Source organism: Hyaena hyaena, unplaced genomic scaffold (genome assembly GCF_003009895.1).
Source record: "Hyaena hyaena isolate Hyena2069 unplaced genomic scaffold, ASM300989v1 scaffold_253, whole genome shotgun sequence".
Classification (NCBI taxonomy): Eukaryota; Metazoa; Chordata; class Mammalia; order Carnivora; family Hyaenidae; genus Hyaena; species Hyaena hyaena.
In genome coordinates, this window is record NW_024080887.1 from 1,320,510 (window position 1) to 1,347,155 (window position 26,646).

General features: G+C 45.8%; 1 protein-coding gene across 1 annotated transcript in view; it reads left to right on the forward strand.

Moving 5' to 3' along the window:
• The window catches only part of ADRA1B (adrenoceptor alpha 1B), a 52,094-nt gene extending 26,095 nt beyond the window's left edge, over positions 1 to 25,999 (forward strand). Inside the window, exon 2 of the mRNA XM_039245332.1 lies at positions 25,363 to 25,999. Coding sequence (XP_039101263.1) covers positions 25,363 to 25,973 — 611 coding nt within the window. The 3' untranslated portion in view covers positions 25,974 to 25,999. The remainder of the gene's footprint in view (positions 1 to 25,362) is intronic.
• Positions 26,000 to 26,646: the final 647 nt, after the last annotated feature.

Consider the following 26,646-nt stretch of genomic DNA (forward strand, 5'->3'; position numbering starts at 1 on the left):
AGAGCCCGACACGGGACTCGAACTCATGAACTGCCAGATCATGATCTGAGCCCAAGCCAGACATTAATCACTGTAGCTAGAAGAGTGAACCAGACAACAAGGTCCCCACCTTCATGAGGCTCCAGAGTAAACACTTCAGGGGTGCACATGGACAAATAATACAAATATAAATGAGCCATATGGTATCCAGTCATTGTAAGTACCATAGAGGGAATTAAATGAGGTGGTGTGCTAGGGAGGGGCAGGGCAGCGAATATCAGGAGAAAGCCTGAGAACACTGAGAGGGAGGGCTGGTGAAGCCCGTGGATGGAAAGCTGAGTGACAAGAAGGAGCCAGCCCTGCAGGACCTTGGGGGAAGCACTTCAGGCAGAAGAGACCAGAGATGCAAAGGCCTTGATGTAAAAACGTGCTTGGCATGGCTGAGCAGGGACCATGGCAGCCAGAATGCTGGGATGAAGAGAGAGAGAGGAGGAGAGAGGCGACGGTGACGCCTAAGAGAAAGCTAGCACAGACATCTCCTAAGGCCCTGTAGGTCATGATAAAGAGCTCAGAGTTTTTACTACATGCAAAAGAAAGTCATGGGAGGATTTTGGAAAGGGAAATAATATAATCAGGTGTAGGTCTTTTAAAGATTTCTGTGGAGACGTGGAAAATGCATTGTAGAGGCTCCAGAATGGATGTGGGGAGGCCACTTGGGAGGCTGTAGCAGTGGTCAAGGAGAGAGGTGAATGCCGCTTGGGACTGTGCTCTGTTCTCACATGTAAAACCTAGAGAAAGAAGCGTCATCCAGAATTTATAAAGAATTCTCCATCCAAGAGTGTACCATTTACTTTTCTTTTTTTTTTTAAATATTTTATTTATTTTTGAGAGAGAGATAGAGGCAGAGTGAGACACAGAATCCGAAGGAGGCTCCAGGCTCTGAGCTAGCTGTCAGTACAAAGCCCGATGCGGGGCCTGAACCCATGAACTGTGAGATCATGATCTGAGCTGAAGTCGGACGCCCAACCAACTGAGACACCCAGGCGCCCCCCACTTACTTTTCTTTAAACTTTTGTAGCCAGGCGTGATGTGACACACACACAGTAAAGTGCACCAATCATAAGGGCAACGTCCTCTCTGCTTTCACAAAGCGACCGCATCCTGTAAGCAGCACGCAGGACAAGAAGGAAAAGATTATTCACACCCTGGAAGCTCCTCGAATGCTCCCTTCCAGTCAGCCGCTGCCATTCCAAGTGTGTTTTGCCAGAATGATATTCTATACATCAATTTTCTCAGTCTTGCTTAACCAATGACCCCTTTTTCTAAACTGAAAGACACATGCCCTCTGCAATTAGAGATTCATATACCATCAGCCAAGATTTGTGCTTTGCGTTTTGTGTTGTGTGTTATAAAAACAATAGGATTTCACATTAAAAAAAGTATAGTGCAATATTGAATATGCTTTTTTCAAACTTGACATAAATTCCCAATCCCATGTTCCGTTAAGCCCCCTCTTAAGAATCACATAGTTCAAATTCTGGAAAGACTGCAAGTTGCCTTGTCAAAAAGAATAGTCCGGACGTCCAGGAGCACAGACAATAGGCCTAGGATACAGAATGAAGACATGATTTCAGGCGTGTGTTCAGGGGATGAAACGCCAACAGAGAACTAATATTTACTGAGTGCTCATTTTGTCTCTGGCACTGAGCGAGGTATTTCAATATGTTATCTTATTTAACCTTCACACCTCTTTGAGGATGGTATCATTGTTTCCAGTGTGTAAATAAGAAAATCAAGGCTTGGAAAAGTAAAACAATTGGCCCAAGTTCTCAGGGCTTGTAAGTGACAAGAGCTGGGCTTGGAACCAGCTCTCTGCTCCTGTATTCCACGCTCATTTTACTCAACCCCGGCAGCTTCTCTCTTGCTTTTCTTCCTTTGATCTGTACAAAATAAATTGAAAATGCTGGTCTCAACACTTGGTTGCTGCAATAAGCCTCATTTCTTCTAATGATTTCCTTTTTCCATTCCTTTTTAATACATTGACTTTCAAATTAACAGTGAAGCTATTCGTAAATGAAATGGGAACCCTGGCTATTACTCTGCTTCCTTCCAGAAAGCAAGGGCTCTTTAAGCCTGAACAAGTTTAATGCTTGCTGTAAATCCAGGAAAGAAATGAATGAGCACAATGTAAATCGCCCAACCCAGAGTCTGCCCACGCAAGGGACATGGGAGCCACACCGCGTCACCATATCATCCATTATTGAATAAGGGAGCCAACAATTAACAAAGCAATCTAGATTAACCATGTTAACATCTCTGGGAGATGCGATTCATGTTCTCTGGCTTTCTGGAAGCTCTCCCAAGCTCCAGCTGTCCCTGGGTTCTTAGGCTTTGCGTCACGAAGGGAATTGATTTGATCAATTTACATTGCTGTTGCCTAATTAGTAAGCATGGCCACACTTGCCCATCGGTTTCACAGAGATTAAACTTGGGATCCTGACTGCAGACTAATTTTCGTAGCTGAAAGTCACTGCACCTTTCATCTTCAATCCATATCAAGTTCCCCAGAGTTAATCATAACAGGACTTGAGCCCAGAGCCAGAGGCAGGTTTTCAAAGTCCAGAGAGCTGGGCCTATGGGCTCCTGCATGACAAGGCACGATGTTTGGAGAAAGATGCTATGGTTAGGAACCCCTGCTTTCCTGCTTACATCAAGGGTCCCCCTTCACAAAGCACACTCACCTTCGCCTTGTCGTTTGAGTTGCCCCTCCCTCAAGAAGGAAGGAAGGTACAACTTTCATTTCAGACATGAAGAAAGGAACTTTCACACATATGGTTCCTCAAGATCACAGAGTTTCTGAACTCAGATTAGTCATCCTTTTTTTTTAATGTTTTTTATTTATTTCTAGGAGAGAGAGAGAGAGACAGCGTGAGCAGGGGAGGGTCAGAGAGAGAGGGAGTCACAGACTGAAACAGGCTCCAGGCTCTGAGCTGGCAGTCAGCACAGAGCCCGACGCGGGGCTCGAACCCACGAACCGCGAGATCATGACCTAAGCGAAAGTCGGACGCTCAACCGACTAAGCCACCCAGGCGCCCCTAGCCATCCTTTTTTTAAAGGTATCTTTTATTGGGGTGGCTGAGTGGCTCAGTCGATTATGCATCTGACTTCAGCTCACGGTTCATGGGTTCAGGCCCCACGTCAGGCTCTATGCTGACAACTCAGAGGCTGGAACCTGTTTCAGATTCTGTGTCTCCCTCTCTCTCTGCTTCTCCCCTGCTCACACACTCTCTCTCTCTCTCAGAAAATAAATTTAAAAAAATTTTTTTAATTAAAAAATAAAAGGTAACTTTTATTGAGGTTAGTTTTGTCTTTATTGCAAGATGTTATAATGCTTGTTGAAGAAAATCTAGAAGACATAAAATACCAAACAGACAATAAAAAGACACCCTCCAGGGTCTCCTGGGTGGCTCAGTGGGCTAAGCGTCTGACTCTTGATTTTGGCTCAGATCATGATCTCAGGGTTTGTGGGTTCGAGTTCCATGCTGAGCTCTGGCTGGTGGTGTGGAGCCTGCTTCAGATTCTCTCTCTCCCTCTCTCTCTCTGTCACCCCCTACCTCTCTCTCTCTCCCTCTCTCCCCCCCAAAATAAATAAATAAAAGCATTAATCATTTTTCCAAAAGCCACCCTTCAAACATAATCATTGAAATATTTAATGCATATTTATTCAGCCAATCTTCTATGGGATGGCATATTAAATACTATTTTGTAACCTTCTTTGTCTTTTCATATATTATGAACATTTTTACAATGATATTCTCTAATCTTTAACAGTTGAGTTGTATGGATCACAAAACTAGTCACTTATGTTGGATATTTGGGGTGTCTCTAATTATCAGTTATGATAAATAATATGACAATAAAATCCTTGTATCTAAATAACAATCACTGATATTTATTGTGTCTCAGGCATTGTACTAAGGGCTTTATGTGTATTATGACCTAGATGGATATATAACATTACTTCCATTTTACAGACGAGGAAACTGAGGCCTAGAGAGGTTAAGTAACTGGCCGACAATGACATAGATAATGACTCCAGAGCCAGCCGCCTTAGCCCTAAGATAAATTCCTAAAACTGTAATTTCAGGGTAACTCAATCCATAACATTATAAGGTCTGTGAGTCCTATGGCCCAAAGGCCCTCTAACAAGCATGCCCCAGTTGACACTCCCAGCATCAGGTCTGAGTGCCCATGCACTGGCATCATCGCCAACCCCAGGCTCTACTAACTTTTACTGTTCATTAGAGAAATGAAGCCCAGACTTCCCTCTTTAAAGCATTCATGCAAGCTGATTCCTGATTGATTTTCTTTAAATCAATGTCTCTTATCTTTTTTTGGCACATGGAACCCTTGCGTATCTGACAGAGTCGAGGAAGCAGCCACACAGAAAATGCACATGTGCTCATCAAATAACCACTGATTTTACAGGGATTCGCAGACACCATTAAGCAGTGCTCTGCCTGCTAGAGGCTTGATGCATCAACAGCACTGAAATTAAAACCAACCACAGGACAAATAGACCCAGGCAAATGCAGGCTTAAGACCCAGGCTTAACCAGATTGTTCTTTTTAACCATCCTGCAGAAAACAGAACCAGATCAAAAGAGGCCGAAATAAAATGCCCAGGCACTACAGTGGTGTATTTGACATGTCCAGGGGGTGGGTGGGGGGAGGCATGGAGGTCAAGACTCTCTCCTGAGGTTATGCTGTCTTCGGCCAAAGCAACAAGACCACAGAGCAGACGGACGGGCCAGCACCGGGCTGCTGCCACCACGCACTTCTGCCGCCTCCGAACGACAAGGCGGGACCCGGCTGCCAAAAAAGCTTCTGCACACACGCTGGTGTTTTCCGTGATCTCCCCTCACATCCTGCTCCTCTGTGCTTTGGAAAGCTTCGTCCCAGATCAGTCAAACCTCCAGCAACCCTACCCACCCTCTCCTGTCACAGGCCGCGGATTAGCACAAGGCGGGAGGAGACAACAAGGCCCCGGCCTGCCCCTCCATCTGCTGTTTATGCCGCTTGGCCAGGCAGATTTTTCTAGGAGCCCTCCTTGGCCTGAGCACGTGTTTCTGGAAGTAATGGGAGCTTTTTTCATCAGGATCCATTGAAGTTCAGTGACATATCCAGACGCGGGAGGGAACAGCTGGCCCCAGCCTGCAAGGAAGGAGCTGGACAGAGGAAGTGGCACCCTTAAGTGAATTGCCCTTTTGGGCGACCCCGTGGAAAATTGAGCTCCATCTGGATGGACAGGTGGGACGGCCAGACCGCCGTGGGATGCACACAGAGAATGCAGGCAGCTCCGCGGGCTGACAGCTGAGCTGCCCTGGCCTCCCGCCCAGCCACTGCCAGCTCGGGGCTCTCATTGTGCACAGGACCACCACATTGTTGTCAGAAATATGGGGCAGATGGAAAAGGGGGCTGTTCTGCCCTTTACTGCCTTGGCTTCGTTCCGTCTTTCGGTCTCTATTTATTTTTCTCCTCCTATGAAAACTTGGCCCTATTCTCCCCCTTTGGCTCTTGGCGTTGCCCTTTCTGCAGATGATAGAGGAGTCTGGGATTTAAACAGCCTTTGTCAGGTCCTGGGACTTATTTTTTACAAATCCAGGAAATGACAGAAGGATGACTTTTCAATTCTAAATAATTACAGCTCCTCTGGGATTTGGCGGGGAAGATGAGTCATCTGAAAACTAGTATATTCACACCCAAACATGAATCTTCTGTACCCCCTTCACCTGCACCCCATGCTCCCCTGTGGAATCTGCTCCACTTTTTCTTTTAGTCCTTAGCTTCTTAGTGGCCTGCCTCACAAAGTCCAACCAGCAGATGAGGGGAGAGCAACAGCTCATGGGTTGTAGTAAAACTCTACTATCTAATAGCTCTGTGACTCTGAGCAAGTTACTTCTCTTCCAAGCCTCAATTTCAACACCTGTAAAACGGGGACAATCACTGTAATTCCCACACTGAATCGTTTTGGGTGCTGAATGAAATAATGTACGTCAGGGGATAGATGCAGCGCTTGCCACCTATAATAATGTACGTCAGGGGATAGATGCAGCGCTTGCCACCTATAAGCTCTCAGCAGGTGGCACCTGCTGAGAGCTTATAGGTGGCACCTGCCGTTGTCATTGTTGTGGTTAAATTCAGGTCACCACCATCTTCTGTCTTTTCTTTGGAGCCATTATAAAGACTGAGTCTGTTTCTAACCATCGTGAGAGTCAGCATGCATTCTCTGCCTTCCTTGTGATCAGGACACCGTGTCGGAAGTCAGGCCTCCTCTCAAGGACTAAACAACCTTACGTCACGAGCTCTCTAAAACACACTTGTTCTGTAGCCGTTGCAACCTCATTGCACCCTTCCCACAAAGAAGATGCACTATCCCCCCAGCTCCTGTCTCCTTGAAACATGTGAGGATGGAACTGTTTTGCAGGAAAGTTCTCTGAAAGTAGCAAAGTCAAATAACACCCCCTTCCCAAACTATCACCCAGCCACATCTCTCTGTCCCTACGTGTAAACAGCACCTCCTGCTTTTCTTCTAGGCACCTTCACGCCGAATGTCCCAGGGAAATAACAGATCTCCAGTTTTGGCAATCAGCGCTGAGGTAGCAGAAAGATCAGTTGCTCTGGTGTCCCGCCTGGACCTGCATCCTGTCTTCCCAACTCTGTAACCTTGAGCAATTTCCTCAGTCACTCTAAGCCATGGTTTTTCACCCATAAAATGGGCATAGTAATTTTATTCACCTCATAGGCTTGTGGGGACTGAATAAAATAACCGTTGGACTCCCCTTGCTTCCCTAGACAGTGCTAATCTCCCGGATTAAATTCTCAGCAGGTTCCAGACACTTGGGAAGTGCTCAGTAAAGACTTGGCTACGAAGTGGAGCAAAGCAGGGGCAATAATCTAAAAACCTACATCAAACCCAATGGAGCAGTTATTTATGTGGGAATAGATGGAGAAAATTGTATTTCTGAAAATCTAGATTTTCTGTGAGGAAAGGAACTGTCTTTGGGAAGATATCTTAATTAGAGCTGAAGGTGGAAAGTGAAACCCATCTCCCCCAGTCACTGTCCCCAGCTGTACCCTCCCTGCTGAGGCCAGAGCAACCAGAAGAAAGAAGAGAAATGCTCACCTTAAACAAGAAAGAAAGAAAAGAAAAAGAGAATTTGGAACTCTTGGAGCCATCTGGGAGGAGAAGGGCTGAGACAGGAGGGACCAAGGAGGGCAGTGGAGAGCACAGCATTGAACAGTGCTTCAAATGCTTGGTATGTGTGACTTTCTTCTTGTGGGATCATTGCCTCAAGGTATATGCAGTGCGGGCTATCAAAGGAAATGGAGCCCAAGAAGCAGGAGAGGAAGGAATGAAGTTAGCCCCGTGTTCCACTCTAGGAACCCAGAGACTTTGAGGGAGGATTTTGGACTTAAGGAAAAGGGACCCTCAAAATAATCCCATCTAGCTTTCAAAGGGCAGTAAGACTCCCAGCCGATATCTGGGCTACACATATATAAACAGCACAGGCAGTAAATATTAAACCCACCCAGTCCTGTCTTCATGACACTTCTCAGAAAACATTCTCACGTGGCCTCAGTAAACCCAGCCAGCTCTCTGTCCTCCAGGTGCTTCTACCTGGAAAGTTTCCTAGCAGTAAGGAGGCTTTTTTGAACCCTGAGAAAGGGATGGAATTTCAGGGTCATTGTGTGGCATCTCCGTGAACCTAGATCAGGAAGCAAGATAAAGCCCTGTTTTGCTAAAATCTGGAGAGTGGCATGCATCCAGCAGCAAAGACTAATCACTTTATTATACAACATTTATGAGACCAGCGATGTGCCTGGCTCCCAGGATGCACAAAGGCAGGGGAGGGCTCTGACGAGAGGACAGGACAACCCTACAGACAGTGGAGTAGCATCATCAGTGGAGAAGCTCTGAGGGCTGCAGGTCCCCACAGGGAGGAGAATGTCCGAGACCAGCCTATACAAGTAGAAAGGATACACGGCACTGTCCATGCGTCCCAGCCCAACCGGAGCCTGCAAAACCAGTTAGGAAACAGGGAAAAGTTTTGATCACCACCAGCCAAAGGACAGAACAGAGGGATGAGTCAGAGAGGAAGGCAGGGAAGTCCGCAGACAGCTGCCGAGGGAAGGGATGAAAGGCGTCACACGGAGCCTAATAGCCTAAGTGGCCCAATCTCGCCATTTCCCCATCTGATTCCCCAAGGCCAGTAATTGTCCCTGTTCTCTCGTGGAGCCTTTCATCCAAACACACCAGGCCCCTCCACCAAGCAGCAGGTTCACATGTGCCTCAGAAGGAAGAATTAAGTGTGCATGGCCTGTTCTGGGCTCAAAGACACTGTGGCTGCAGGTATATATTTGTACGTTCTCCCCCAATTTTCATTCCACCTCTAAAACCAAGTGAACACAAAGAGAAGGAGGGGGCCTCTTAGCTAATGCAACCCCCTCGTTTCATGCATGAAGAAATACAAGCCCAGAAAGGTGATGATCTGGCCTAAAGGTCTGCCAGCTACTTGCCCTATGTTGGCTCTTTTTCCCAGTCTCAGTTGGTTAAGCACCGACTTCAGCTCAGTTCATGATCTCATAGTTTGTGAGTTCATGCCCCACATTGGGCTCTGTGCTGACAGCTCAGAACCTGGAGTCTGCTTCAAATTCTGTGTCTCCCTCTCTCTCTCTGCCCCTTCTCCTGCTTGTTCTCTCTCTCTCTCTCAAAAATAAATGAACATAAATTTTTTTAAAATTTTATTTAAAAAGAATGAGACCATAATAGGCATTGTCTCCTGAAATTTGCTGGTTTTTTAGTTAATTCTTTCATAGATATCATTCCTTGTAGACTTAGCTTATCATTTTAATAATGTATGATTTTTCATTGTGTGATGATACATGGCTTATTTTCCAAACTCGTATTGTTAGAAATTTAGATAATTTCCAATCTGGGGGGACTTTACTACAGTTGTTTATCTTTCCTCCCTTTTAAGAGTTCTTCTGTAGGATAAATTCCTGGACGTGGAGTACTTAGATCAAAAGCTATGCTCATTTTAGTTTTATTAGGTAATGCCAATTTTCCACCCAAAATCTACACTCCCACCCAGAATATACAAAAACATCTCTTTTCCTACACCTTTGCCAAATTGAGCATAAGCAATATTTTAACTATATTCCAAACTAATAGACCTGAAATACTTTGCTGCTGTTTACCTTACATTATTTATTTTGTGAAGGAATTTTACTATGTTTTCATTAATTCACTGGCTGACTGTTGTACTTACCCTTGTTATTTGCTTATCTGTAATGCTTTGCTTTGTTTTCTCTTGAGTTGCTTTTTCTGTGCTTGATTTGAAAGAGAGCTTTGTGTGTTAGACATACTATTTCTTTTACTGCCACTTGAATTACAAATATTTCTCTCAGTTCTTCCTTTGGCTTTGTTCTCGAAGTTTGCAACCTTATAGAGGTGTCCAGGCAGACTCATCAATGCTTTTCTTTGCAGGTCTTGGAATTCTGTCCTGCTTCAAAAGTTCTTTCAAGAGTTTCTTTCCTATTTCAATATTATAAAAATATTTACTTATATCTTCTAATATTTTAATAACTTTTATTTTTAAAATCTTGGGTCCAGCTCATTACTTAGATGTAAGAAATAAAGTAGGAATCTAGTTTTATTTGTCTCTAACTAGCTAGCCTGGTCCTGCCTGTACAATCATCTCCTCTTTCCCATAAACATTGAAATGGCCGATTTTCATGGTTATTCTTCCATATTCCATAATGCCTCTATATGTTTGGATTATTTAGTACCCCCCCCAAAACAAACAAACAAACCTCCTGTTGGCATTTTAATGAAACTGTCTTCAATTTACAGATTAATTTGGAGAGAACTAAAGTTGTCTTCAGAAAAGACTTCCCGTACTAAAGCAAGCTATGTCTCCCCATTTATACACGTCTCCTTTTTATGCCCCTTTATAAAGTTTTATGGCTTCCTTCACATAGGTCGCCTAACACTCAGTTTCTAAAAGTGCTCTTCAGGGAAATTGCTCTTTCCAGTGAGGTCAAAGCATGGATTATACTCAGTAAGACATCAAAGATGGCCCCTTAAGTGCTGTGAAAACCACACCATCCCATCTGCTCTCAACTCTGGGCCTAAACCAGGGGGTAGCTCCCTTCCTGGAAGACTAAATGCATCAATCAATTATTTGGTGGGTAAGCCCTGTACTAGAAGTATAGGACACAGACCCCATCTTTGGTGCTGCCTGAGGAGGAGACAAGGCATACCCCTTAAGAATGGCATTCTGTACTAACCCATGTGTTGCAGACTCTGTTCTGCTGGGAAATAAAGAGGAGGCCTGGAGCAGTCAGGGAAGGCTCCAGGAAGGAGATGGGAACTGAACTGGGTGTTGGAATGTGGTTACCATTTAAATAAAGAAAAGGAAGGAAGCAACGTATAAGCAAGGGAATCACCCCACAGTCACTTAGTCAGCACTTGCTGTGAATCTGAAACTGGCCTAGGCACATGAAGAGGAGATTATGTGCCCAACAAATGTGTTTTTACACATTCACTATAAGGCAAGCTCAGTGTTAGGTGCTAGAAAAACCAAGATGACAAGGATTGACCCTGGTTTCAAGGATCCTGTAAATAAGGGAGACAGATTCACAAGCTAAGTCCAACAACTATTATGATAGAAATCTGTGGAGTGAAGAGCAAAGACTCTTAATCTGGTGATTGTGCACCTCCTAGGTACCCATGGATGGGATTCAGTGGGTCTGTGAGCCCCTCAAATTATATGGTGCTAGGTTATCTGTGTAACCAGCATTGGCAGGTGAAGAACCACTTGGGTAGACCGACACAAAAATCTTGGTTTCTAGATCCTGGAGTCTTAATAGCCAGATAAAATATATGTAAAGACACCATTACAATAAAAGGTAAACAGTTCTAGACTTCCCCCTCCCCCAGAAGTGCTCTAAGAGTTCAGAGGCAGTACTGTCTTGTGGAAACAGCCCAGCATTGGGACCAGGAAGATTTGGGTTTGAATCCCAACTCTACCATTTAATGGCTGTGGTGACATTGGGTGTGTTCTGTACCCTCAGAGGCTTCATTTCCACATCTATAATTGAGAATTGAAAATTAGAGGGGCGCCTGAATGGCTCAGTCATTTAAGTGTCCAACTTTGGTTCAGGTCATGATCTCATGGTTCATGGGTTTGAGCCCTGAGTCAGGCTCTGTGCTGACAGCTCAGAGCTTGGAGCTTGCTTAGGATTCTGTGTCTCCCTCTCTCCCTGCCCGTCTCCTACCTGCGTCTGACTCTCTCTGTCTCACAAAAATAAACATTTAAAAAAAAAGCTTTAAAAAAATAAAATTAGAGAACCCACCTCTCCCTCTTGCCTGTTGTGAGGGTGAAATGAGGGAAGGTGTGCAGGTCACCTGGATCTTAGCAGGTCTTCATGGACTGCTCATTCCCTCCTCTTGCTTTCATACTTCTAAGGAAGTGATGCAGTGTAGGCTGTGGTTGTGTGTAGGAGGATTCTCAGCCTGGCTTGGAAAGGATGGAGAGGAGGAAGGGAAAGAGAAAGGCATCTCAGACCAGTGGACAGTGTGAATAAAGGGAAAGAAGCCAGAAAAGTCAAGTCATGTTGTGAAGATGCAGTCCATTGCAGCCAAGTTGAGAAGGTCTTAAATTCCAGCCTAAGCAGTTTGAACTTTATCCTATAAACCATAGGAGCTGCTGGAGGGTTTGGGGCAAGACTGTCATCCCCATGGTGAGGTGGCTTTCAGCCCAGTATCTGTTCATCCATGAATCCCAAGATACCTAGGAAAACAATTTTTAAAATAAAATTGTAACATAAACTAAGACAATGCTTTTCACCTCAGGATCTTGTTAAAAGCAGATTTTGATTCACCAGTTCACCGGGGTTCTGCATGTCTAAAATGCACCCAGATGATATGGATGCTCTTTATCCATAAACCTCATTTTGAGTAGCCAGGGCTAACACATTTCAGTTGTATTATTTGTATTGCTATTATCATTCCTATAACATACGTTGGCTGAGTGCCTGTCATGTGTCAGGCACAGTGCTGGGCCCTGGGGGAAAAGAGAAAAATCAGACATGAACTCTTTTTTCTAGAAGCTCACAGTCTAACCAGGGGAGACAGTAATTCAAGGTAGGAAGTGATAAATGCCATATTTTAGGTTCAGATAAAGTGCTTTGACAATTCGGCAAAGAGAGAGATTGTTCTCAGTTGAGGGAAAAATTGCTGGGTGCTTAAGGAAATGAATAGAAGCTTCTTTGTCTTATTATTAAACAATCTGAGTAAGAACCCAGACTTCAAAGTTGGATTTTCATCCTTACCAGACACGTGACTTTGTTAATCTCTTAAACCTCAGTTGTTTCATCTATAAAATAAATGAGATACAGTAACAGCAGAGCTGCTGGAAGGGTTGCATGAGCAAGTTTGTTTTTTTTTAATTTATTGCTAAGAGAGAGAGACAGCATGAGCAGGGGAGGGTCAGAGAGAGAGGGAGACACAGAATCTGAAACAGGCTCCAGGCTCTGAGCTGGCTGTCAGCACAGAGCCCTACACGGGGCTCAAACCAACGAACCGTGAGATCATGACCTGAGCCGAAGTTGGACGCTTAACCGACTGAGCCACCCAGGCGCCCCTGAGCAAGTGTTTTTAAGCTGGTTCTTAGGTCACTGTAAATGGGGGCTCTGGTGACTATTATTGTTCTCCTCATTTGCTTTAAAACTTAACATGGGTCTGGTGGCCCCAAAGATACCATATTTATTGGACAGTTTCATTCCAGGGTTAAGTGTCCAATGAAAATGGAAAAACCTCAAAAGGAATTTCCACATCCAAGGAAACATCCTTTATAAAATTAGTGCTGAAAGAATTAGCAACTATTTCAAATGTTTCAAGTTTTTATTGAGCCAAACTGTTTCAGCTGGGAAGATGTGGCTTGGCTGTGGGTGTAGCTAAATGCTCCTAAAAAGAGCCATGTTGAAAAGGAGTTCCACTCCATTTACAAGCTGATCAAAATGGTTTTACCACCCATTGGCTCCCCTGAGGTCATCTGCTTGTCTGATGCTCCCTGTGAAAGAAGTCAAATCAAATCTATAATCCTCAAGTCCCAGAATGTCAGCACCCTGGGGGATGTTACAAGCCACCCAGCCCTTGGTGGACCAGATACATGCTACAGTAGGTCCCCATGCCCTGGGGCAGTCTCTGAGGCTGCCGCTTGGTCATTCCTCCAACCAGTGTTTAATGAAGCCTACGGATGTAGGAACACATAAAAAATTAAAAGGGCCCCCTTTTCTGCCCTGCAGTAAGGGGATAAGGGCAGGGCGCCCACAGGTACACCAGGAACTAACAGAGGAGGCTGCTGGGCTCAACCACAAAAAATCTCGTTTCACACCTCTTTCTTCCTATTACCCAGGGGGAGCCTTGGGCAAGTGCCTCCTCCACCTGTACCTCCAGTTCTTCATCTGCAAAGCAGGGATAATCCCCCTTTGCTCACTGGCTATTATGGGAATTAAATGAAACAGCAAGGACACTTGGCTGACACATAACAAGGACCCAATAAACACAGTATCTTTTGGTTTACTTCTTATTTTAAAAATAATTTGAAGCAACAGAAAGAGAAATCAAGAAACTGAACCCATACACAATTGCACAAAAAAAACCATAAAATACCTAGGAATAAACTTAACCAAAGATAGAAGAGATCTGTATGATGAATACTATAGAAAACTTATGAAGGAAATTGAAGAAGACACAAAGATAGAAAAACATTCCATGCTCATGGATCAGAAGAATAAATATTGTTAAAATGTCATTACTACCCAAAGCAATCTACACATTCAAAATGCAATCCCAATCAAAATTGCACTAGTATTCTTCTCAAAGCTAGAACAAACTATCCTAAAATTTGTATGGAACCATAAAAGACCCCGAATAGCCAAAGTAATATTGAAGAAGAAAATCAAAACGAGAGGCATCACCATCCCAGACTTTAGCCTCAACTACAAAGCTGTCATCATCAAGACAGTATGGTATTGACACAGAAACAGACACATAGACCAATGGAATAGAATAGAGAATTCAGAGCTGGACCCACAAATGTATGGCCAACTAATCTTTGACAAAGCAGAAAAGAGTATCCAATGGAAAAAAGACAGCCTCTTTAACAGATGGTGCCGGGAGAACTGGACAGCAACATGCAGAAAAATGAAACTAGATCACTTTCTCACACCATACACAAAAATAAGCTCAAAATGGATAAAGGACCTGAGTGTGAGACAGGAAACCACCCAAACCCTAGAGGAGAAAGCAGGAAACAACCTCCTTGACCTCAGCCTCAGCAATTTCTTACTTGACACATCCCCAAAGGCAAGGGAATCAAGAGCAAAAATGAACTATTGCAACCTCATCAAGATAAAAGCTTCTGCCCGGCAAAGGGAAAAATCCATAAAACTAATAAGCAACCGACAGAATAGGAAAAGATAGTTGCAAATGACATACCAGATAAAGGGCTAGTATCCAAAATCTATAAGGAACTTACCAAACTCCACATCTGAAAAGCAAATAATCCATTGAAGAAATGGGCAGAAGATATGAACAGACACTTCTCCAAAGAGGACATCCAGATGGCCAACAGACACATGAAACGATGCTCAGTGTCCCTCATCATCAGGGAAATACAAATCAAAACCACACTGAGATACCACCTCACGCCAGTCAGAGTGGTAAAATGAACAAATCAGGAAATTATAGATGCTGGCGAAGATGTGGAAAAACGGGCACCCTCTTACGCTGTGGTGGGAATGTCAACTGGTGCAGCCCCTCTAGAAAACAGTGTGGAGGTTCCTCCAAAAATTAACAATAGAACTCCCCTAGAACTCAGCAATAGCACTGCTAGGAATTTACCCAAGGGATAAAGGAGTGCTGATGCATAGGGGCACGTGTCCAATGTTCATAGCAGCACTCTCAACAATAGCCAAATTATGGAAAGAACCTAAATGTCCATCAACTGATGAATGGATCAAGAAGATGTGGTTTATCTATACAATAGAATACTACGTGGCAATGAGAAAGAATGAAATCTGGCTGTTTGTAGCAACGTGGATGGAACTTGAGGGTGTTATGCTGAGTGAAATAAATCAGGCCGAGAAAGACAGATACCATAGGTTTTCATTTATAAGTGGATCAGGAGAAACTTAACAGAGGACCATGGGGAAGGAGAAGGAAAAATAGTTGGTGAGAGTGAGGGAGGCAAACCATGAGAGACTCTTGAATGCTGAGAACAAACTGAGGGCTGATGCGGGTGGGGCAGAGGGGAAGGGGGGTGATGGGCATGAATGAGGGCATATACTTGTTGGGGTGAGCTCTGAGTGTTATATGGAGACCAACTTGACAATAAACTATGAAAGAAAAAAAATTTAAAAATAAAAAATAAATAAAAATAATATTCACTGACTTTTTTCCAATTGCAAAAGTAATTCATGTTTATGGAGAAAATTTTTGGAAAACACCAAAAAAACGCACAGAGGGAAAATTCACCCATGAGTCTACCACCCGAGGGTAAATACTGTTGATGTCTCCTTCCATATATAGACTTCAGTCCTTTATCCATATCCACGTGCATCTTTTGTTTCCCCGTTTACTGTACTGATGGGGACTGACAGCTTCCGTGAGAGGTGGCCTGGGTTCAAATTCTATCACCCACTAGCTATGCAACATCCAACAGTTTACCTCCTGGACTCCTGAGTGTAATAATCATGGCCTCCAGGGGGCACATGCAGGTTGGCCACAGTCACCTAGCAGTGCTGTAGACTCTCCTGTGCAATGGCTCCCCCTAGCGCTGCGTCCGGCACAACCATGCGGAGCTGCCTTGGGAACAGTGCAGACTGAAGGCAAATGAAGGTTAAGCATTTACCCAGTGATTGGCATAGAGTAAGAGCTTGTCAAACAGTAGCTACTATTCCACAAACGCACCCCATGGTTTTGAAGACTGGAGGTTCCCAGAGGGTTGAGACCTTGTGTTCACTGTTCAGTTTTGTTGAATGGCACTTTAAGGATGACCCGCTGGGACCACATCTCCAGCCAAGAAATGCTTCTTCCTGAGCTGATCCTGCTCAGCCTTAGCTTTTGATCCTTACACTTCACAATCCCTCTAAATCGCCCTTGTAGCGTGGGTGGACTCACTGCACCATCTGCTTGCCACTCTGCCCCTCCCTGCTTAGGCTCCGGCTCCTACACTCCCTGGCCAGGTGGAAGTGTTCAGAAGTGTTGTCCCATTGAATCTGCTTAAAAGGCCTCAGTGGAAGGCCACCAAGAGGCTTCAGAGTAGAGAGGCAGGGTTTCCCAGGGCGGCTCTTAGACTGCTGGCCAAATTCACTATGGATTTGAGTTAGTGTGCAAGACAGCCTGACAGAGAGTGAGAGACGGCCCCAGAGACCCTGAATCACATACTCAGTCAACCAGTCTATCAGCAAGCGAGCAAATATTCACTTAGCACCTACCATGTGCCTGGGGCAGGGTTCTTCCATGAGAAACTTGTTCCCTGTTCACATTTCCTCCAATCCTTTAGATTCCTCAAAGGGGAATTCCTCTCAGCTTAGCAAGTAGTTAATACCCACAATCCCTGCCAATCTCCCTTTGTGAAAAAGACACCAGGCCTCAGGCCCACCACTGTCCGCAGCAATCCAGAGATACTAATATCATTCTCTTTTCGTCTTATTTTTCTCTGCCATGACATTCAATTTATAACAGATCTTAAAATAGTGATAAAAAGCTTCCTAAGAAATTTGTAGTTGAGACACCAAAAGTGAGTTGATCTAGAGAAAAGCATTAAGCAGCTGGAGGTCCAGGCAATCGAGTAACTGATGCCTGGAGCCTTAGACTTGAGATGGTGAGCCTCAACCTTTTAAGGGTTGCTGACGCCCTCAAGCCCATGATGACAGCTATGGATCCTCCCCCAGAAAAATGCGTACAATTTCAGCATGCTCGGGAACCACATGGTGCCCATCCTTGGGCCTGCATTGGAAAGAGTAGTAGGGTGGGTGTTCCCACACCTGGTCAGCGCAGTAGATCCTGTCCTCTCCGTCACCCTCCTCATCTTTGCAGTGCTGGTACAGGCAGTGACTGCAGCGTTGGCAGTGGTAATAGTAGTTGTGTTTGAAGCAGTCAGAACAGCTGTACTTATTGGATGCTTTCAACATGCCAGGCACTTGCCAGGCCCAAGCTCCTCTCCTCCAGGCAGAACTATCGCCATCCACGTTTTCCAGGAAACAGGACCTCACCGGGCTCAAGCTGGGAAACCAGAGGCAGCACCTGAACCCAGATCGACCTACCTGTGATGTCTGAGCAGGTCCTTAACGCCTGAGCTCCACCCCCTCCATAAATGTTTGTTGAATCAAATGAATGACACTTGGGCAGCTTTTGGCAGTCATTCTGCTCTGCAACAGCTGAGTGACCTCGAGCAAGTCACTCACCCTCACTGAGCCTCCATGAAGTATGGTTTCTGCACGCTGTCAAGCCATGATTGTAAGATACAGGGCAAGATGCATCGCACCACTTTGTGAGCAAGAGAAGTGGAGCCAGGCTCGGGGGCATGTCCTATAAGCTGGTGGCCATGTCAGAGAGCCTGGCACCACCCTGACCTGAAGCAGAAAGCGCAGGCTTCCAGGAACCCACATTTCCTGTTGATGTTCCCTTTCCCTCTCTTCATGGCTTTGCTGGCCTCCAGAGGTCTGTTTGGATGGCCAGGGGAAAGATGCCTGTCACTGATCCTTTTTCATGCCAACAAGGCTCAGCACCTTCCCTAATTGACTACAACTTCTTGGATGCAACAGGGCCTGCTGGGTAGCAAACAACACACCTCATCCCAGGAGCTTCTGTGCAGCTGGGGTGAGTGGAGGGGGAGCGGCAGAAATATGCATGGAATCCGAGATGCGGAGAGGCAGAGAAGCCTAGATGCCGGCCAGGTTCCTGATGCTCACTGCCCCCCTGCGGCAGGTCCAGGGAAGAGGGCACATCCCCAGCAAGGCTAAGCAGGCTTCCATCCCCAGCTTCAAGGAGGCCCTGAATTTTAAGGCTGGAGACAACCCAGATGAAACCACTCAACTAACAGAGGGAAACTGAGGCTCAGAAAAGGAAGTAGCTTACTCAGAATGGCATATCAAATTACGAAACATAGGTCCCACACATAGATTTTCTGTAATTAGATTTCCAGTCCAATTAGCAACTGACAGGAATACGAATTATTTGGTTAATTAGCATAAATACAAAGCTGACTGGGTGGCAAGCTCCTGGTATCCCGAGTGCTAAAAAGGATTTAACACGTTTCATCTTCTTAATCCTCAAGATAATCCAGAAGCATGGCACTATTATTAGCCCCATTTTACTGGTGAGAAACTGAGCCTTAGGGACAGTATGAAACTTGCCCAAGGTCATATGGCTGCTGGTGAGAAAGCCTGGATTCTATCCTAAGGAGTCCAATTCTAATAAGGAAAGGGACTCCCTGTCAGAAGCAACTGAGGGTTTGGGTCTGGTGGGCATGCGATCTACAGTCTGCAGGACAACAAAATAAAGCAGAATGCAAAGGGAACAAGAGGACGAAGTCATTACTCAGCTCTCAGACAAGTGGGGATTTAAAACCTGACGAAACCCAGAGTTGCAGAGATGTAAAGGAAACATCACAAACATACAGCCAACAGGAAGGTAAATTGGTACGATTAGTTCAGAAGGCAATTTGGCTAGCTTTCAGCACTTGAACGTGGCACTGACTCAGTGACTCTCGTGTAGGACTTTATCCCACAGAAACACTCAAACATGCAAAAAGCAAAATGCATGACAGGGCACCTGAGTGTCTCAGTCGGTTGAGCGTCCGACTTCGGCTCAGGTCATGATCTCACAGTTCATGGGTTCAAGCCCCGCGTTGGGCTCTGTGCTGACAGCTAGCTCAGAGCCTGGAGCCTGTTTCAGATTCTGTGTCTCCCTCTCTCTCTGACCCTCCCCTGTTCATGCTGTCTCTCTCTCTCTCAGAAATAAATTAAAAATAAAAAAAAAAAGCAAAATGCATGAGGCTTTTCATTACTACCATCTGTAACAGTCAAAAATTGGAAATCACTACTTGACTATCATTAGAAAAGAATTAAGTTTGGAGAAAGTTAAACCACTATATACCCAGATGGTAGGAAATAATGCCCTGACCATGGGGAAATGTCTTCTATATATTCTAAGTGAAGAAAGAAATTTGGGGAAAGGTATGTGTATGACCTCATTTAAAAAAATCAAAAAGGATAAAAATAAAACTGTGACCTCTTGTCCCCTCTAACTAAATGGAGAAGAATTTTCACTTTATAATATATAGATTTTTTTGTAATGTAATGTTTTAAAGGTCAGCATATGTCACTTTTATTTTAAGTAAATGAGGTTTTTTTAATGGATTATTTTAGAGCAGTTTTAGATTCACACCCAAATTGACAGGAAGGTACTGAGATTTCCCATACACCTGCTGCCCCCACACAGGCACAGCCTCTGCAATTACCAACATTCCCCCACGAGAAAGGTACATGTGTTACAATGGATGAACCTACATTGACACAACATTGTCACTGAAAGTCCATAGTTTACATTAGGTCTAGCTCTTGGTGGTGTACATTCTATGGAATTGGACAAATGTGTAATGACATGTATCTACCATCATGATATCATACAGAGTAGTTTCACTGCCTTAAAAATCCTCTGTGCTCCCACTATTCATCCCTCCATCTGTTATTTTTTTGTAATAAAGATATACAAATCTGGAGAGGAAAAGAAAAGAAATGAAGAGGCAGTTCTTGCCCAGAAGAAATTTTTTTTAAGATTATTTATTTTGAGAGAGAGTGAGGAAGGGGCAGAGAGAGAAGGAGAGGATCCCAAGTAGGCTTGGTGCTATCAGCCTGGAGCCTGATGCAGGGCTTGATCTCATGAACCATGCGATCATGACCTGAGCCAAAATCAAGAGTCAGATACTTAACCAACTGAGCCACTCAGGTGCCCCTTGGCAGGAATAATTTAAACTCTGGGTGTGGGCAAGGACTCAGCCAGCCCCAGAAAGGCTTAACAACATTAACAGGCAAACCATAACAGAATAAGATGTGTCTGTATACCATCTGTGGGGTACAGAATAAGGAAGTCAATCTGAGTTGGGTGGGGTTAATCAGAGAAGAGTTCTTGGAGGAGGCTCATGCCTGTGCCAGGATATAAAGTATTTTTGGAAAATGGCCACTATTTATTATTTTCAAGGTGCCAGGCCCTGTGCTAAGTATTTTATAGGGATATTTTCATGTATTCAGAATAAGGAACAGATATTGTCCCCAATTTATGGACGAGAACATTGAGTCTGAGAGGGCTAATTAACTTTTCTAATGTCAAACAGCCAGTACATGCAAAAAAAAAAAGGGGGGGGTTCGGAACCTTGTGTGATCCCAAACCCTGTGCTCAAGCCACAGAATCACACTGCCTAAATCAGCAGAAGGGTGACAAAAGGCAGCCAGAGAATGGAAGGCAAAGAATGATCTTCTTCTCAGAGGAACAAGTGGCTCGGGGAGTCCAAACTCACAATGTGGTTGTAAATAAATGTTACGAAAAAATCTAGCATCATCCCCTACTTTTGGTTGAACACTTCTCAGAGCCATAGTGCTTGAAGAGTACTTTGTAAGAAAATAAAGGCAGAGATCCAGCCCATCATTGTCCTTGATAAGAGGCTTCCAATACAATGGAGGTGAAGAAGAACCAGACAGAAATGTCACTTGGGCATAGGGAGATAGAGTGACATTTATGCCTCTATCATAATGCCATGTGTGTTCTGTGGCAATGACCTGTTAACACAGCTCTCTCCCCACATGCCTGTGGGCTGCCATGGGGCAGAGACCACACCCCAATTCATCTAAGTATCCCCCTCACCTTGGCCTCATGCCTGGCATGTAGCAGGAGCTCAGTATTTGTGGAATGAGTGAATGAACAAACAGATGAACAGGTGTATGAAAATGTAAATAGCAGGCACTATCATATGTTGATGTCTTAATGTCTAAAATGGGACCAATAACAGTACCTTCAACAAGGGATTATTGTGATAATTAAATGCACTAATGGTATAAAGAGTTTAGCGCAAGTCCTTTACAGAGCACACGCACAATATAAACAGTAGTTCTGGTGAATATTAGCCGTTAGCATTATTGTTTTTTGTGTACCCTTTAAAAGAGCCAGTCCCTAAGGGTGCATCCCCATTAAGCCATTTATTGCCTATTTTACTGTCATCTTCGATGGGGCTGGCAAGCAAAGCTGTGAGTTTGTTTTGAGCAAGCATGCTCCCCAGTTCTTGATCCTCCTCACATTTGCCATGACATTCTGTGCATCCCTAGCCTCTATCCTAGACCCTACGTGTCCTCATTAAGACTGGGTGCCCCTCCTACACTGTTGGTAGGAACATAAACTGGTGCAGCTCCTCTGGAAAACACTGTGGAGGTTCCTCAAAAAACTAACAATAGAACTACCCTATGACCCCACTGCTAGCAATTTACCCAAGGGATAAAGGAGTGCTGATGCATAGGGGCACATGTCCCCCAATGTTCATAGCAGCACTCTCAACAATAGCCAAAACACGGAAAGAGCCTAAGTGTCCATCAACAGATGAATGGATCAAGATGTGGTTTATTTATATGATGGAATACTACATGGCAATGAGAAAGAATGAAATCTGGCCATGTGTAGCAACATGGAATGAACTTGAGGCTGTTATGCTGAGTGAAATAAGTCAGGCAGAGAAGGAGAGATACCATATGTTTGCACGTATAGGAGGATTAGGGGGAACGTAACGGAGGACCATGGGGGAGAAGGAGGGGAAAAGTTGGGGAGAGGGAGGGAGGCAAACCATGAGAGACTCTTGAATGCTGAGAACTGAGGGCTGATGGGGGTGGGGGGGTGATGGGCATGGAGGAGGGCACTTGTGGGGATGAGCACTGGGTGTTATATGGAAACCAACTTGACAATAAACTATTTAAGAAAAAATAAATAAAAGACCAGGTGCCTACCCGTACACACACTTATCAGCATTTACCCTCTAGGGTAACATGCAAGGCTTCCAAGCTTTTCTTCCCTCTCTCCACTTCTCCCCAAAATTTATTTTCCAGTTTCCATGTTGTCAAGACCAGTGCCTATCCCCTCCAGACTCAGTGACAGAAACAAGGCCTTCCGCATGGACAGAGACAACTCATTCTGTAATGGATACTAGCTGTTCACATGCCATGTATGTGCATTCCAACTGGGGCCTTCCGTATAGTATCATAGTCCAAAGGGGTATGTGGGATGGTGGGGTGAAAACCTAATGGCGCTGGCCTTGTCACAAATCAGACCAAGAAGTGGCGCCCTCAACTGCCTCACCTAAAGCAGATGCAGAATGTAACCCACTCCCACATTTCCCCCTGAGTTGGGAAAAGAATCAGTGTAGTGGGGTGCCTGTCTGGCTCAGTCAGTAGACCATGCTGCTCTTGATCTCAGGGTCATGAGTTCGAGCCCACGTTGGGTATGGAGATTGTGTCAATAAATAAACTTAAAAAAAGAAGAAAAGAATCAGTGTACATATAATGAGCACTTACATCAGGGACACCTGGGTGGATTAGTCAGTTGAGCCTCCGATTCTTGATTTCAGCTCAAATAATGATCTCATGGATTGAGCACCAAGTCGGCCTCTGTGCTGACAGTGCAGAGACTGCTTGGGATTCTCTCTCTCTCTTTCTCTCTCTCAAAATAAATAAATAAACTTTTTAGGGGCACCCGGGTGGCTCAGCCGGTTAAGCATCTGACTCTTGATTTCTACTCAGGTCACAGTCTCATGGTTTCATGAGTTCAAGCCCCGCATCAGGCTCTGTGCTGCCAGTGCAGAGCTTCCTTGGGATTCTCTCTCTCTCTCTCTCTCTCTCCCTCTCTCTCTCTATACCTCCCCCCACTTGTGCTGTCTCTGTCTCTCTCAAAATATACAAATAAACCTTAAAAACATTAGCACTTACACCTGGATACAAATAATGCAAACCTTTGCCTGGCTTAGCCCTGCACCAGGAGCCCAGCCATCTCCCCACCCTCTCCTACCACTACCACCATTCTTGACTTGCTAAGCAGCGACCTAGAAGGCTCCCTATAACAACAGGCAAACAATAGGGAAGCTCAAGTGTAGCCCAAAATCAGAGCTAGAAATCCTGTGGCATCAATGCCACAGCCCCTGGCACTTTCAGCCACTCTCTGGTCTCAGTGTTTCTATCTGCAAAAGAGGAGCTTGGATTTGTGATTGCTAAGATCTCCCTCCACCCCCATTCAGATATTCTAGGAGTGTGTGCTTCTCATTCACCAAATGGAATCAAAGTTGATCCAGAAGACCAGGTCCTTGGGAAGCTCACAGTTTAAACAGAGGAAATAAGACAGGAATATGAAAGTCACTGTACTTAGTGGCAGGGTTAGGGAACATGGTTTGAAATAGCAAAATGTCCTATAAAGTATAATTCCATATATCAAAACATTTAAAGATATATATACAACAGAGAAAAAAGTCTGAAGGTATATGCACCAAATGTGATTTCTTCTGCATTGCAGAGTTATGCGTGCTTTTAAAATGTTTTTTCTTTCCTTCTTTTTTCTTTTTGTATTTTCTCATTTTTCCACCAAGGATATTATTAATAGCATTAAAAACACATATTTTGTATTCAAACAGACTTTAGTTTGAATCATAGCTATACTACAAACATACTGTGTAACCTGGGGCAAGTCATTTACCCTCTCCAAGTCTTAGCTGCCTTGCATTTAAAATGGAAATTGTTTTTAATTTAACAGTGCCATAAAATGTTTTTGGACCTCAAATTACAGGGATGAGTTAATCATGTTTCTCCATCATAGTACCTCATTGTAAGGCCTCTCTCTTATTTCATTGATTTATTGCCTTTTATTCCCATTTCCTTCTACCTACCCCCTTAGGCAACCATTTGGTGTTCGACATTTTTTTGAAAGTGTTTTTTGCAAAACGCATGGGGTGGTCTGGGGTGTTACTTAAATAGTATTATGTTGTAAATCTCAATTCTGTTTCCTACTTTGTTCGAAAGGAAAGCTGTTTTTAAGCCTTTCCACGTTTCTGTATGGACATGCGATCCAGGGCCTTATCTACGTGCCACATGATCTCTGTGCTGGGCACCTACCCCAGGCTACCTTTCCATAATTCTCAGCAAGGGACAGCAAGGTTCTCTCCAACTCTCCATCACCACAAGCCACACTGCTCTCAGCATACTCATACGTATTCCCTTGTGGACGTGTGTGAAAAGTCTTTGAGATCTATGACCTGAAGCAGAACTGCCCGGTTAAGCGATATATGTACATACTTAATTAGACCAAGTGGTGCCAGAACCTTCTCCAGTACGGCTTCACAGCCTGTGCTCCCCGCCAGCCAGGCAGGAGGCTCTCCATGTCCCACACCCCTGCCCACACTTGGCACTCTCTGGCTCCCTGATTTTTGCAAACCTAACAGATATATCTCCATGGTTTTCATTCTTACTTATTTTGACTCCCTGATATTTTGAGTAGCCTGGTTCACTAGCCCCCAGAGTTTCCCGTTTTGTAAATTGCCTGTTCATTTTCTTAGCCCACATTTCTACTGGGAATGCTCTTTTTCTTGTTGATTTGCAGGAGTTCCTTATATATTCTAAATACCGGTCGCTTGACTGTCTTAAATATTATAAATAACTTCTCCCACCCTTGCCTCAAGTTTATCTTTTTGAAGTGTTAAGACGTTTTTCTTTCAGCCCTAGATCAAAAAGATCGTTCTTTACTTTGCCTTTTACCCTTAAATAACTTTTGCCTTTCACATGTAGGTCTTTAATACCTCTCGTATTTGCTATGGAAACAGATCGGCGTCGGCTTCAATGCCTTTTGTAGGACAAAACTATATAGCTAAAGCGCCTAGCCCAATGCCTTTGACCCAAGAGCTGTGCAGCTGCGTGTGATGATTATTATCACTGGAATAGAAAGTGGTAAGCGCTGTCCTGGGATATCTAGAGAAATGGGAGTTTCGGTGCTGGTCAGCTAAACCGGGAAAGATTGTAGGTTGGCCCTAAAAAACAATGTCGGATTCTCTCTCTTGGAGATGGAAAGGCGAGCACTCCAGGCAGAGAAAGGGGACCTGGGCACAGTCGTGGCGGCGGGAGCGCTGCCCGGGCGCGGCGTCTAGGCGAAGCACTCGGAGGAAAGGGCCTGACTACTCACACGCTGCTGTCTGTCTTTCTGCCCGTGCCCGCCCCACCCCTCCCCCTGCAGGCTCCCTGTTCTCCACCCTGAAGCCCCCCGACGCCGTGTTCAAGGTGGTGTTCTGGCTGGGCTACTTCAACAGCTGCCTCAACCCCATCATCTACCCGTGCTCCAGCAAGGAGTTCAAGCGCGCCTTCGTGCGCATCCTCGGGTGCCAGTGCCGCGGCCGCCGCCGCCGCCGCCGCCGCCGCCGCCGCCTGGGCGGCCGCGCCTACACCTACCGGCCGTGGACGCGCGGCGGCTCCCTGGAGCGCTCGCAGTCGCGCAAGGACTCGCTGGACGACAGCGGCAGCTGCCTCAGCGGCAGCCAGCGGACCCTGCCCTCGGCCTCGCCCAGCCCCGGCTACCTGGGCCGCGGCGCGCCGCCGCCCGTCGAGCTGTGCGCCTTCCCGGAGTGGAAGGCGCCCGGCGCGCTCCTGAGCCTGCCCGCGCCCGAGCCCCCCGGCCGCCGCGGCCGCCGCGAGTCGGGCCCGCTCTTCACCTTCAGGCTCCTGTCCGAGCCCGAGAGCCCCGGGGCCGACGGCGGCGCCAGCGACGGCGGCTGCGAGGCGGCGCCCGACGTGGCCAACGGGCAGCCCGGCTTCAAAACCAACATGCCCCTGGCGCCCGGGCAGTTCTAGGGCCCCGGGGAGGGGGGAGAAACCGTCGCGGGGGGAGGGCGGGCGGAGGGGGGGGAGGGGCGCCGGCGCCCGGAGGCGCGGGCCCCGGGGGGCACGGGGGGCGGGGGGCGGGGAGAGGGGCAGCTGCTTTTCTGGCAGGGGCATGGGTGCCAGGCACGGCGCGGAGAGCTGGGCCGAGCATGCTGAGAGCCTGGGGGACCCGACGCGGGCCGGGATTTCCGTCTCTCTCTCTGTACATATCCCGACGGAGTTCCTCTGTACATGTATTTAACCGTGGGTACACGTGCGTGTGTCTGTGCGGTGTCCGTGGGGTCTGCATGTGTGCGTGCGTGGGGCCGCCCGTCTGCGGGGGCGGAGCGAGTGCGCGCCCGGGAGGCCGCGGGGGGCGTCCCTTGTCTCCGTGACTTCGTACCTCTCAAGCCCCTCCTTGTACTTCACTGAATGATGGCACCTGGGCGGGGTTGCAAACAAACCGGACATTAAAAGTCATTTCTCCTGTGCGCCTTTGAGTAGTTTGTGAACCGAGGGGTAGGCAGGATCTGGAATCTCCTTCCTCCCCTTGAGGTTTGTCGCCGCCAGGACCATTGGGCCTGTGCCCCTCGGCCCCACTTCCACCTTTGCCATTACTGCCCTCCAGGGCTAAACAGATCTGACGCTGTGGCTGAAAGTGACC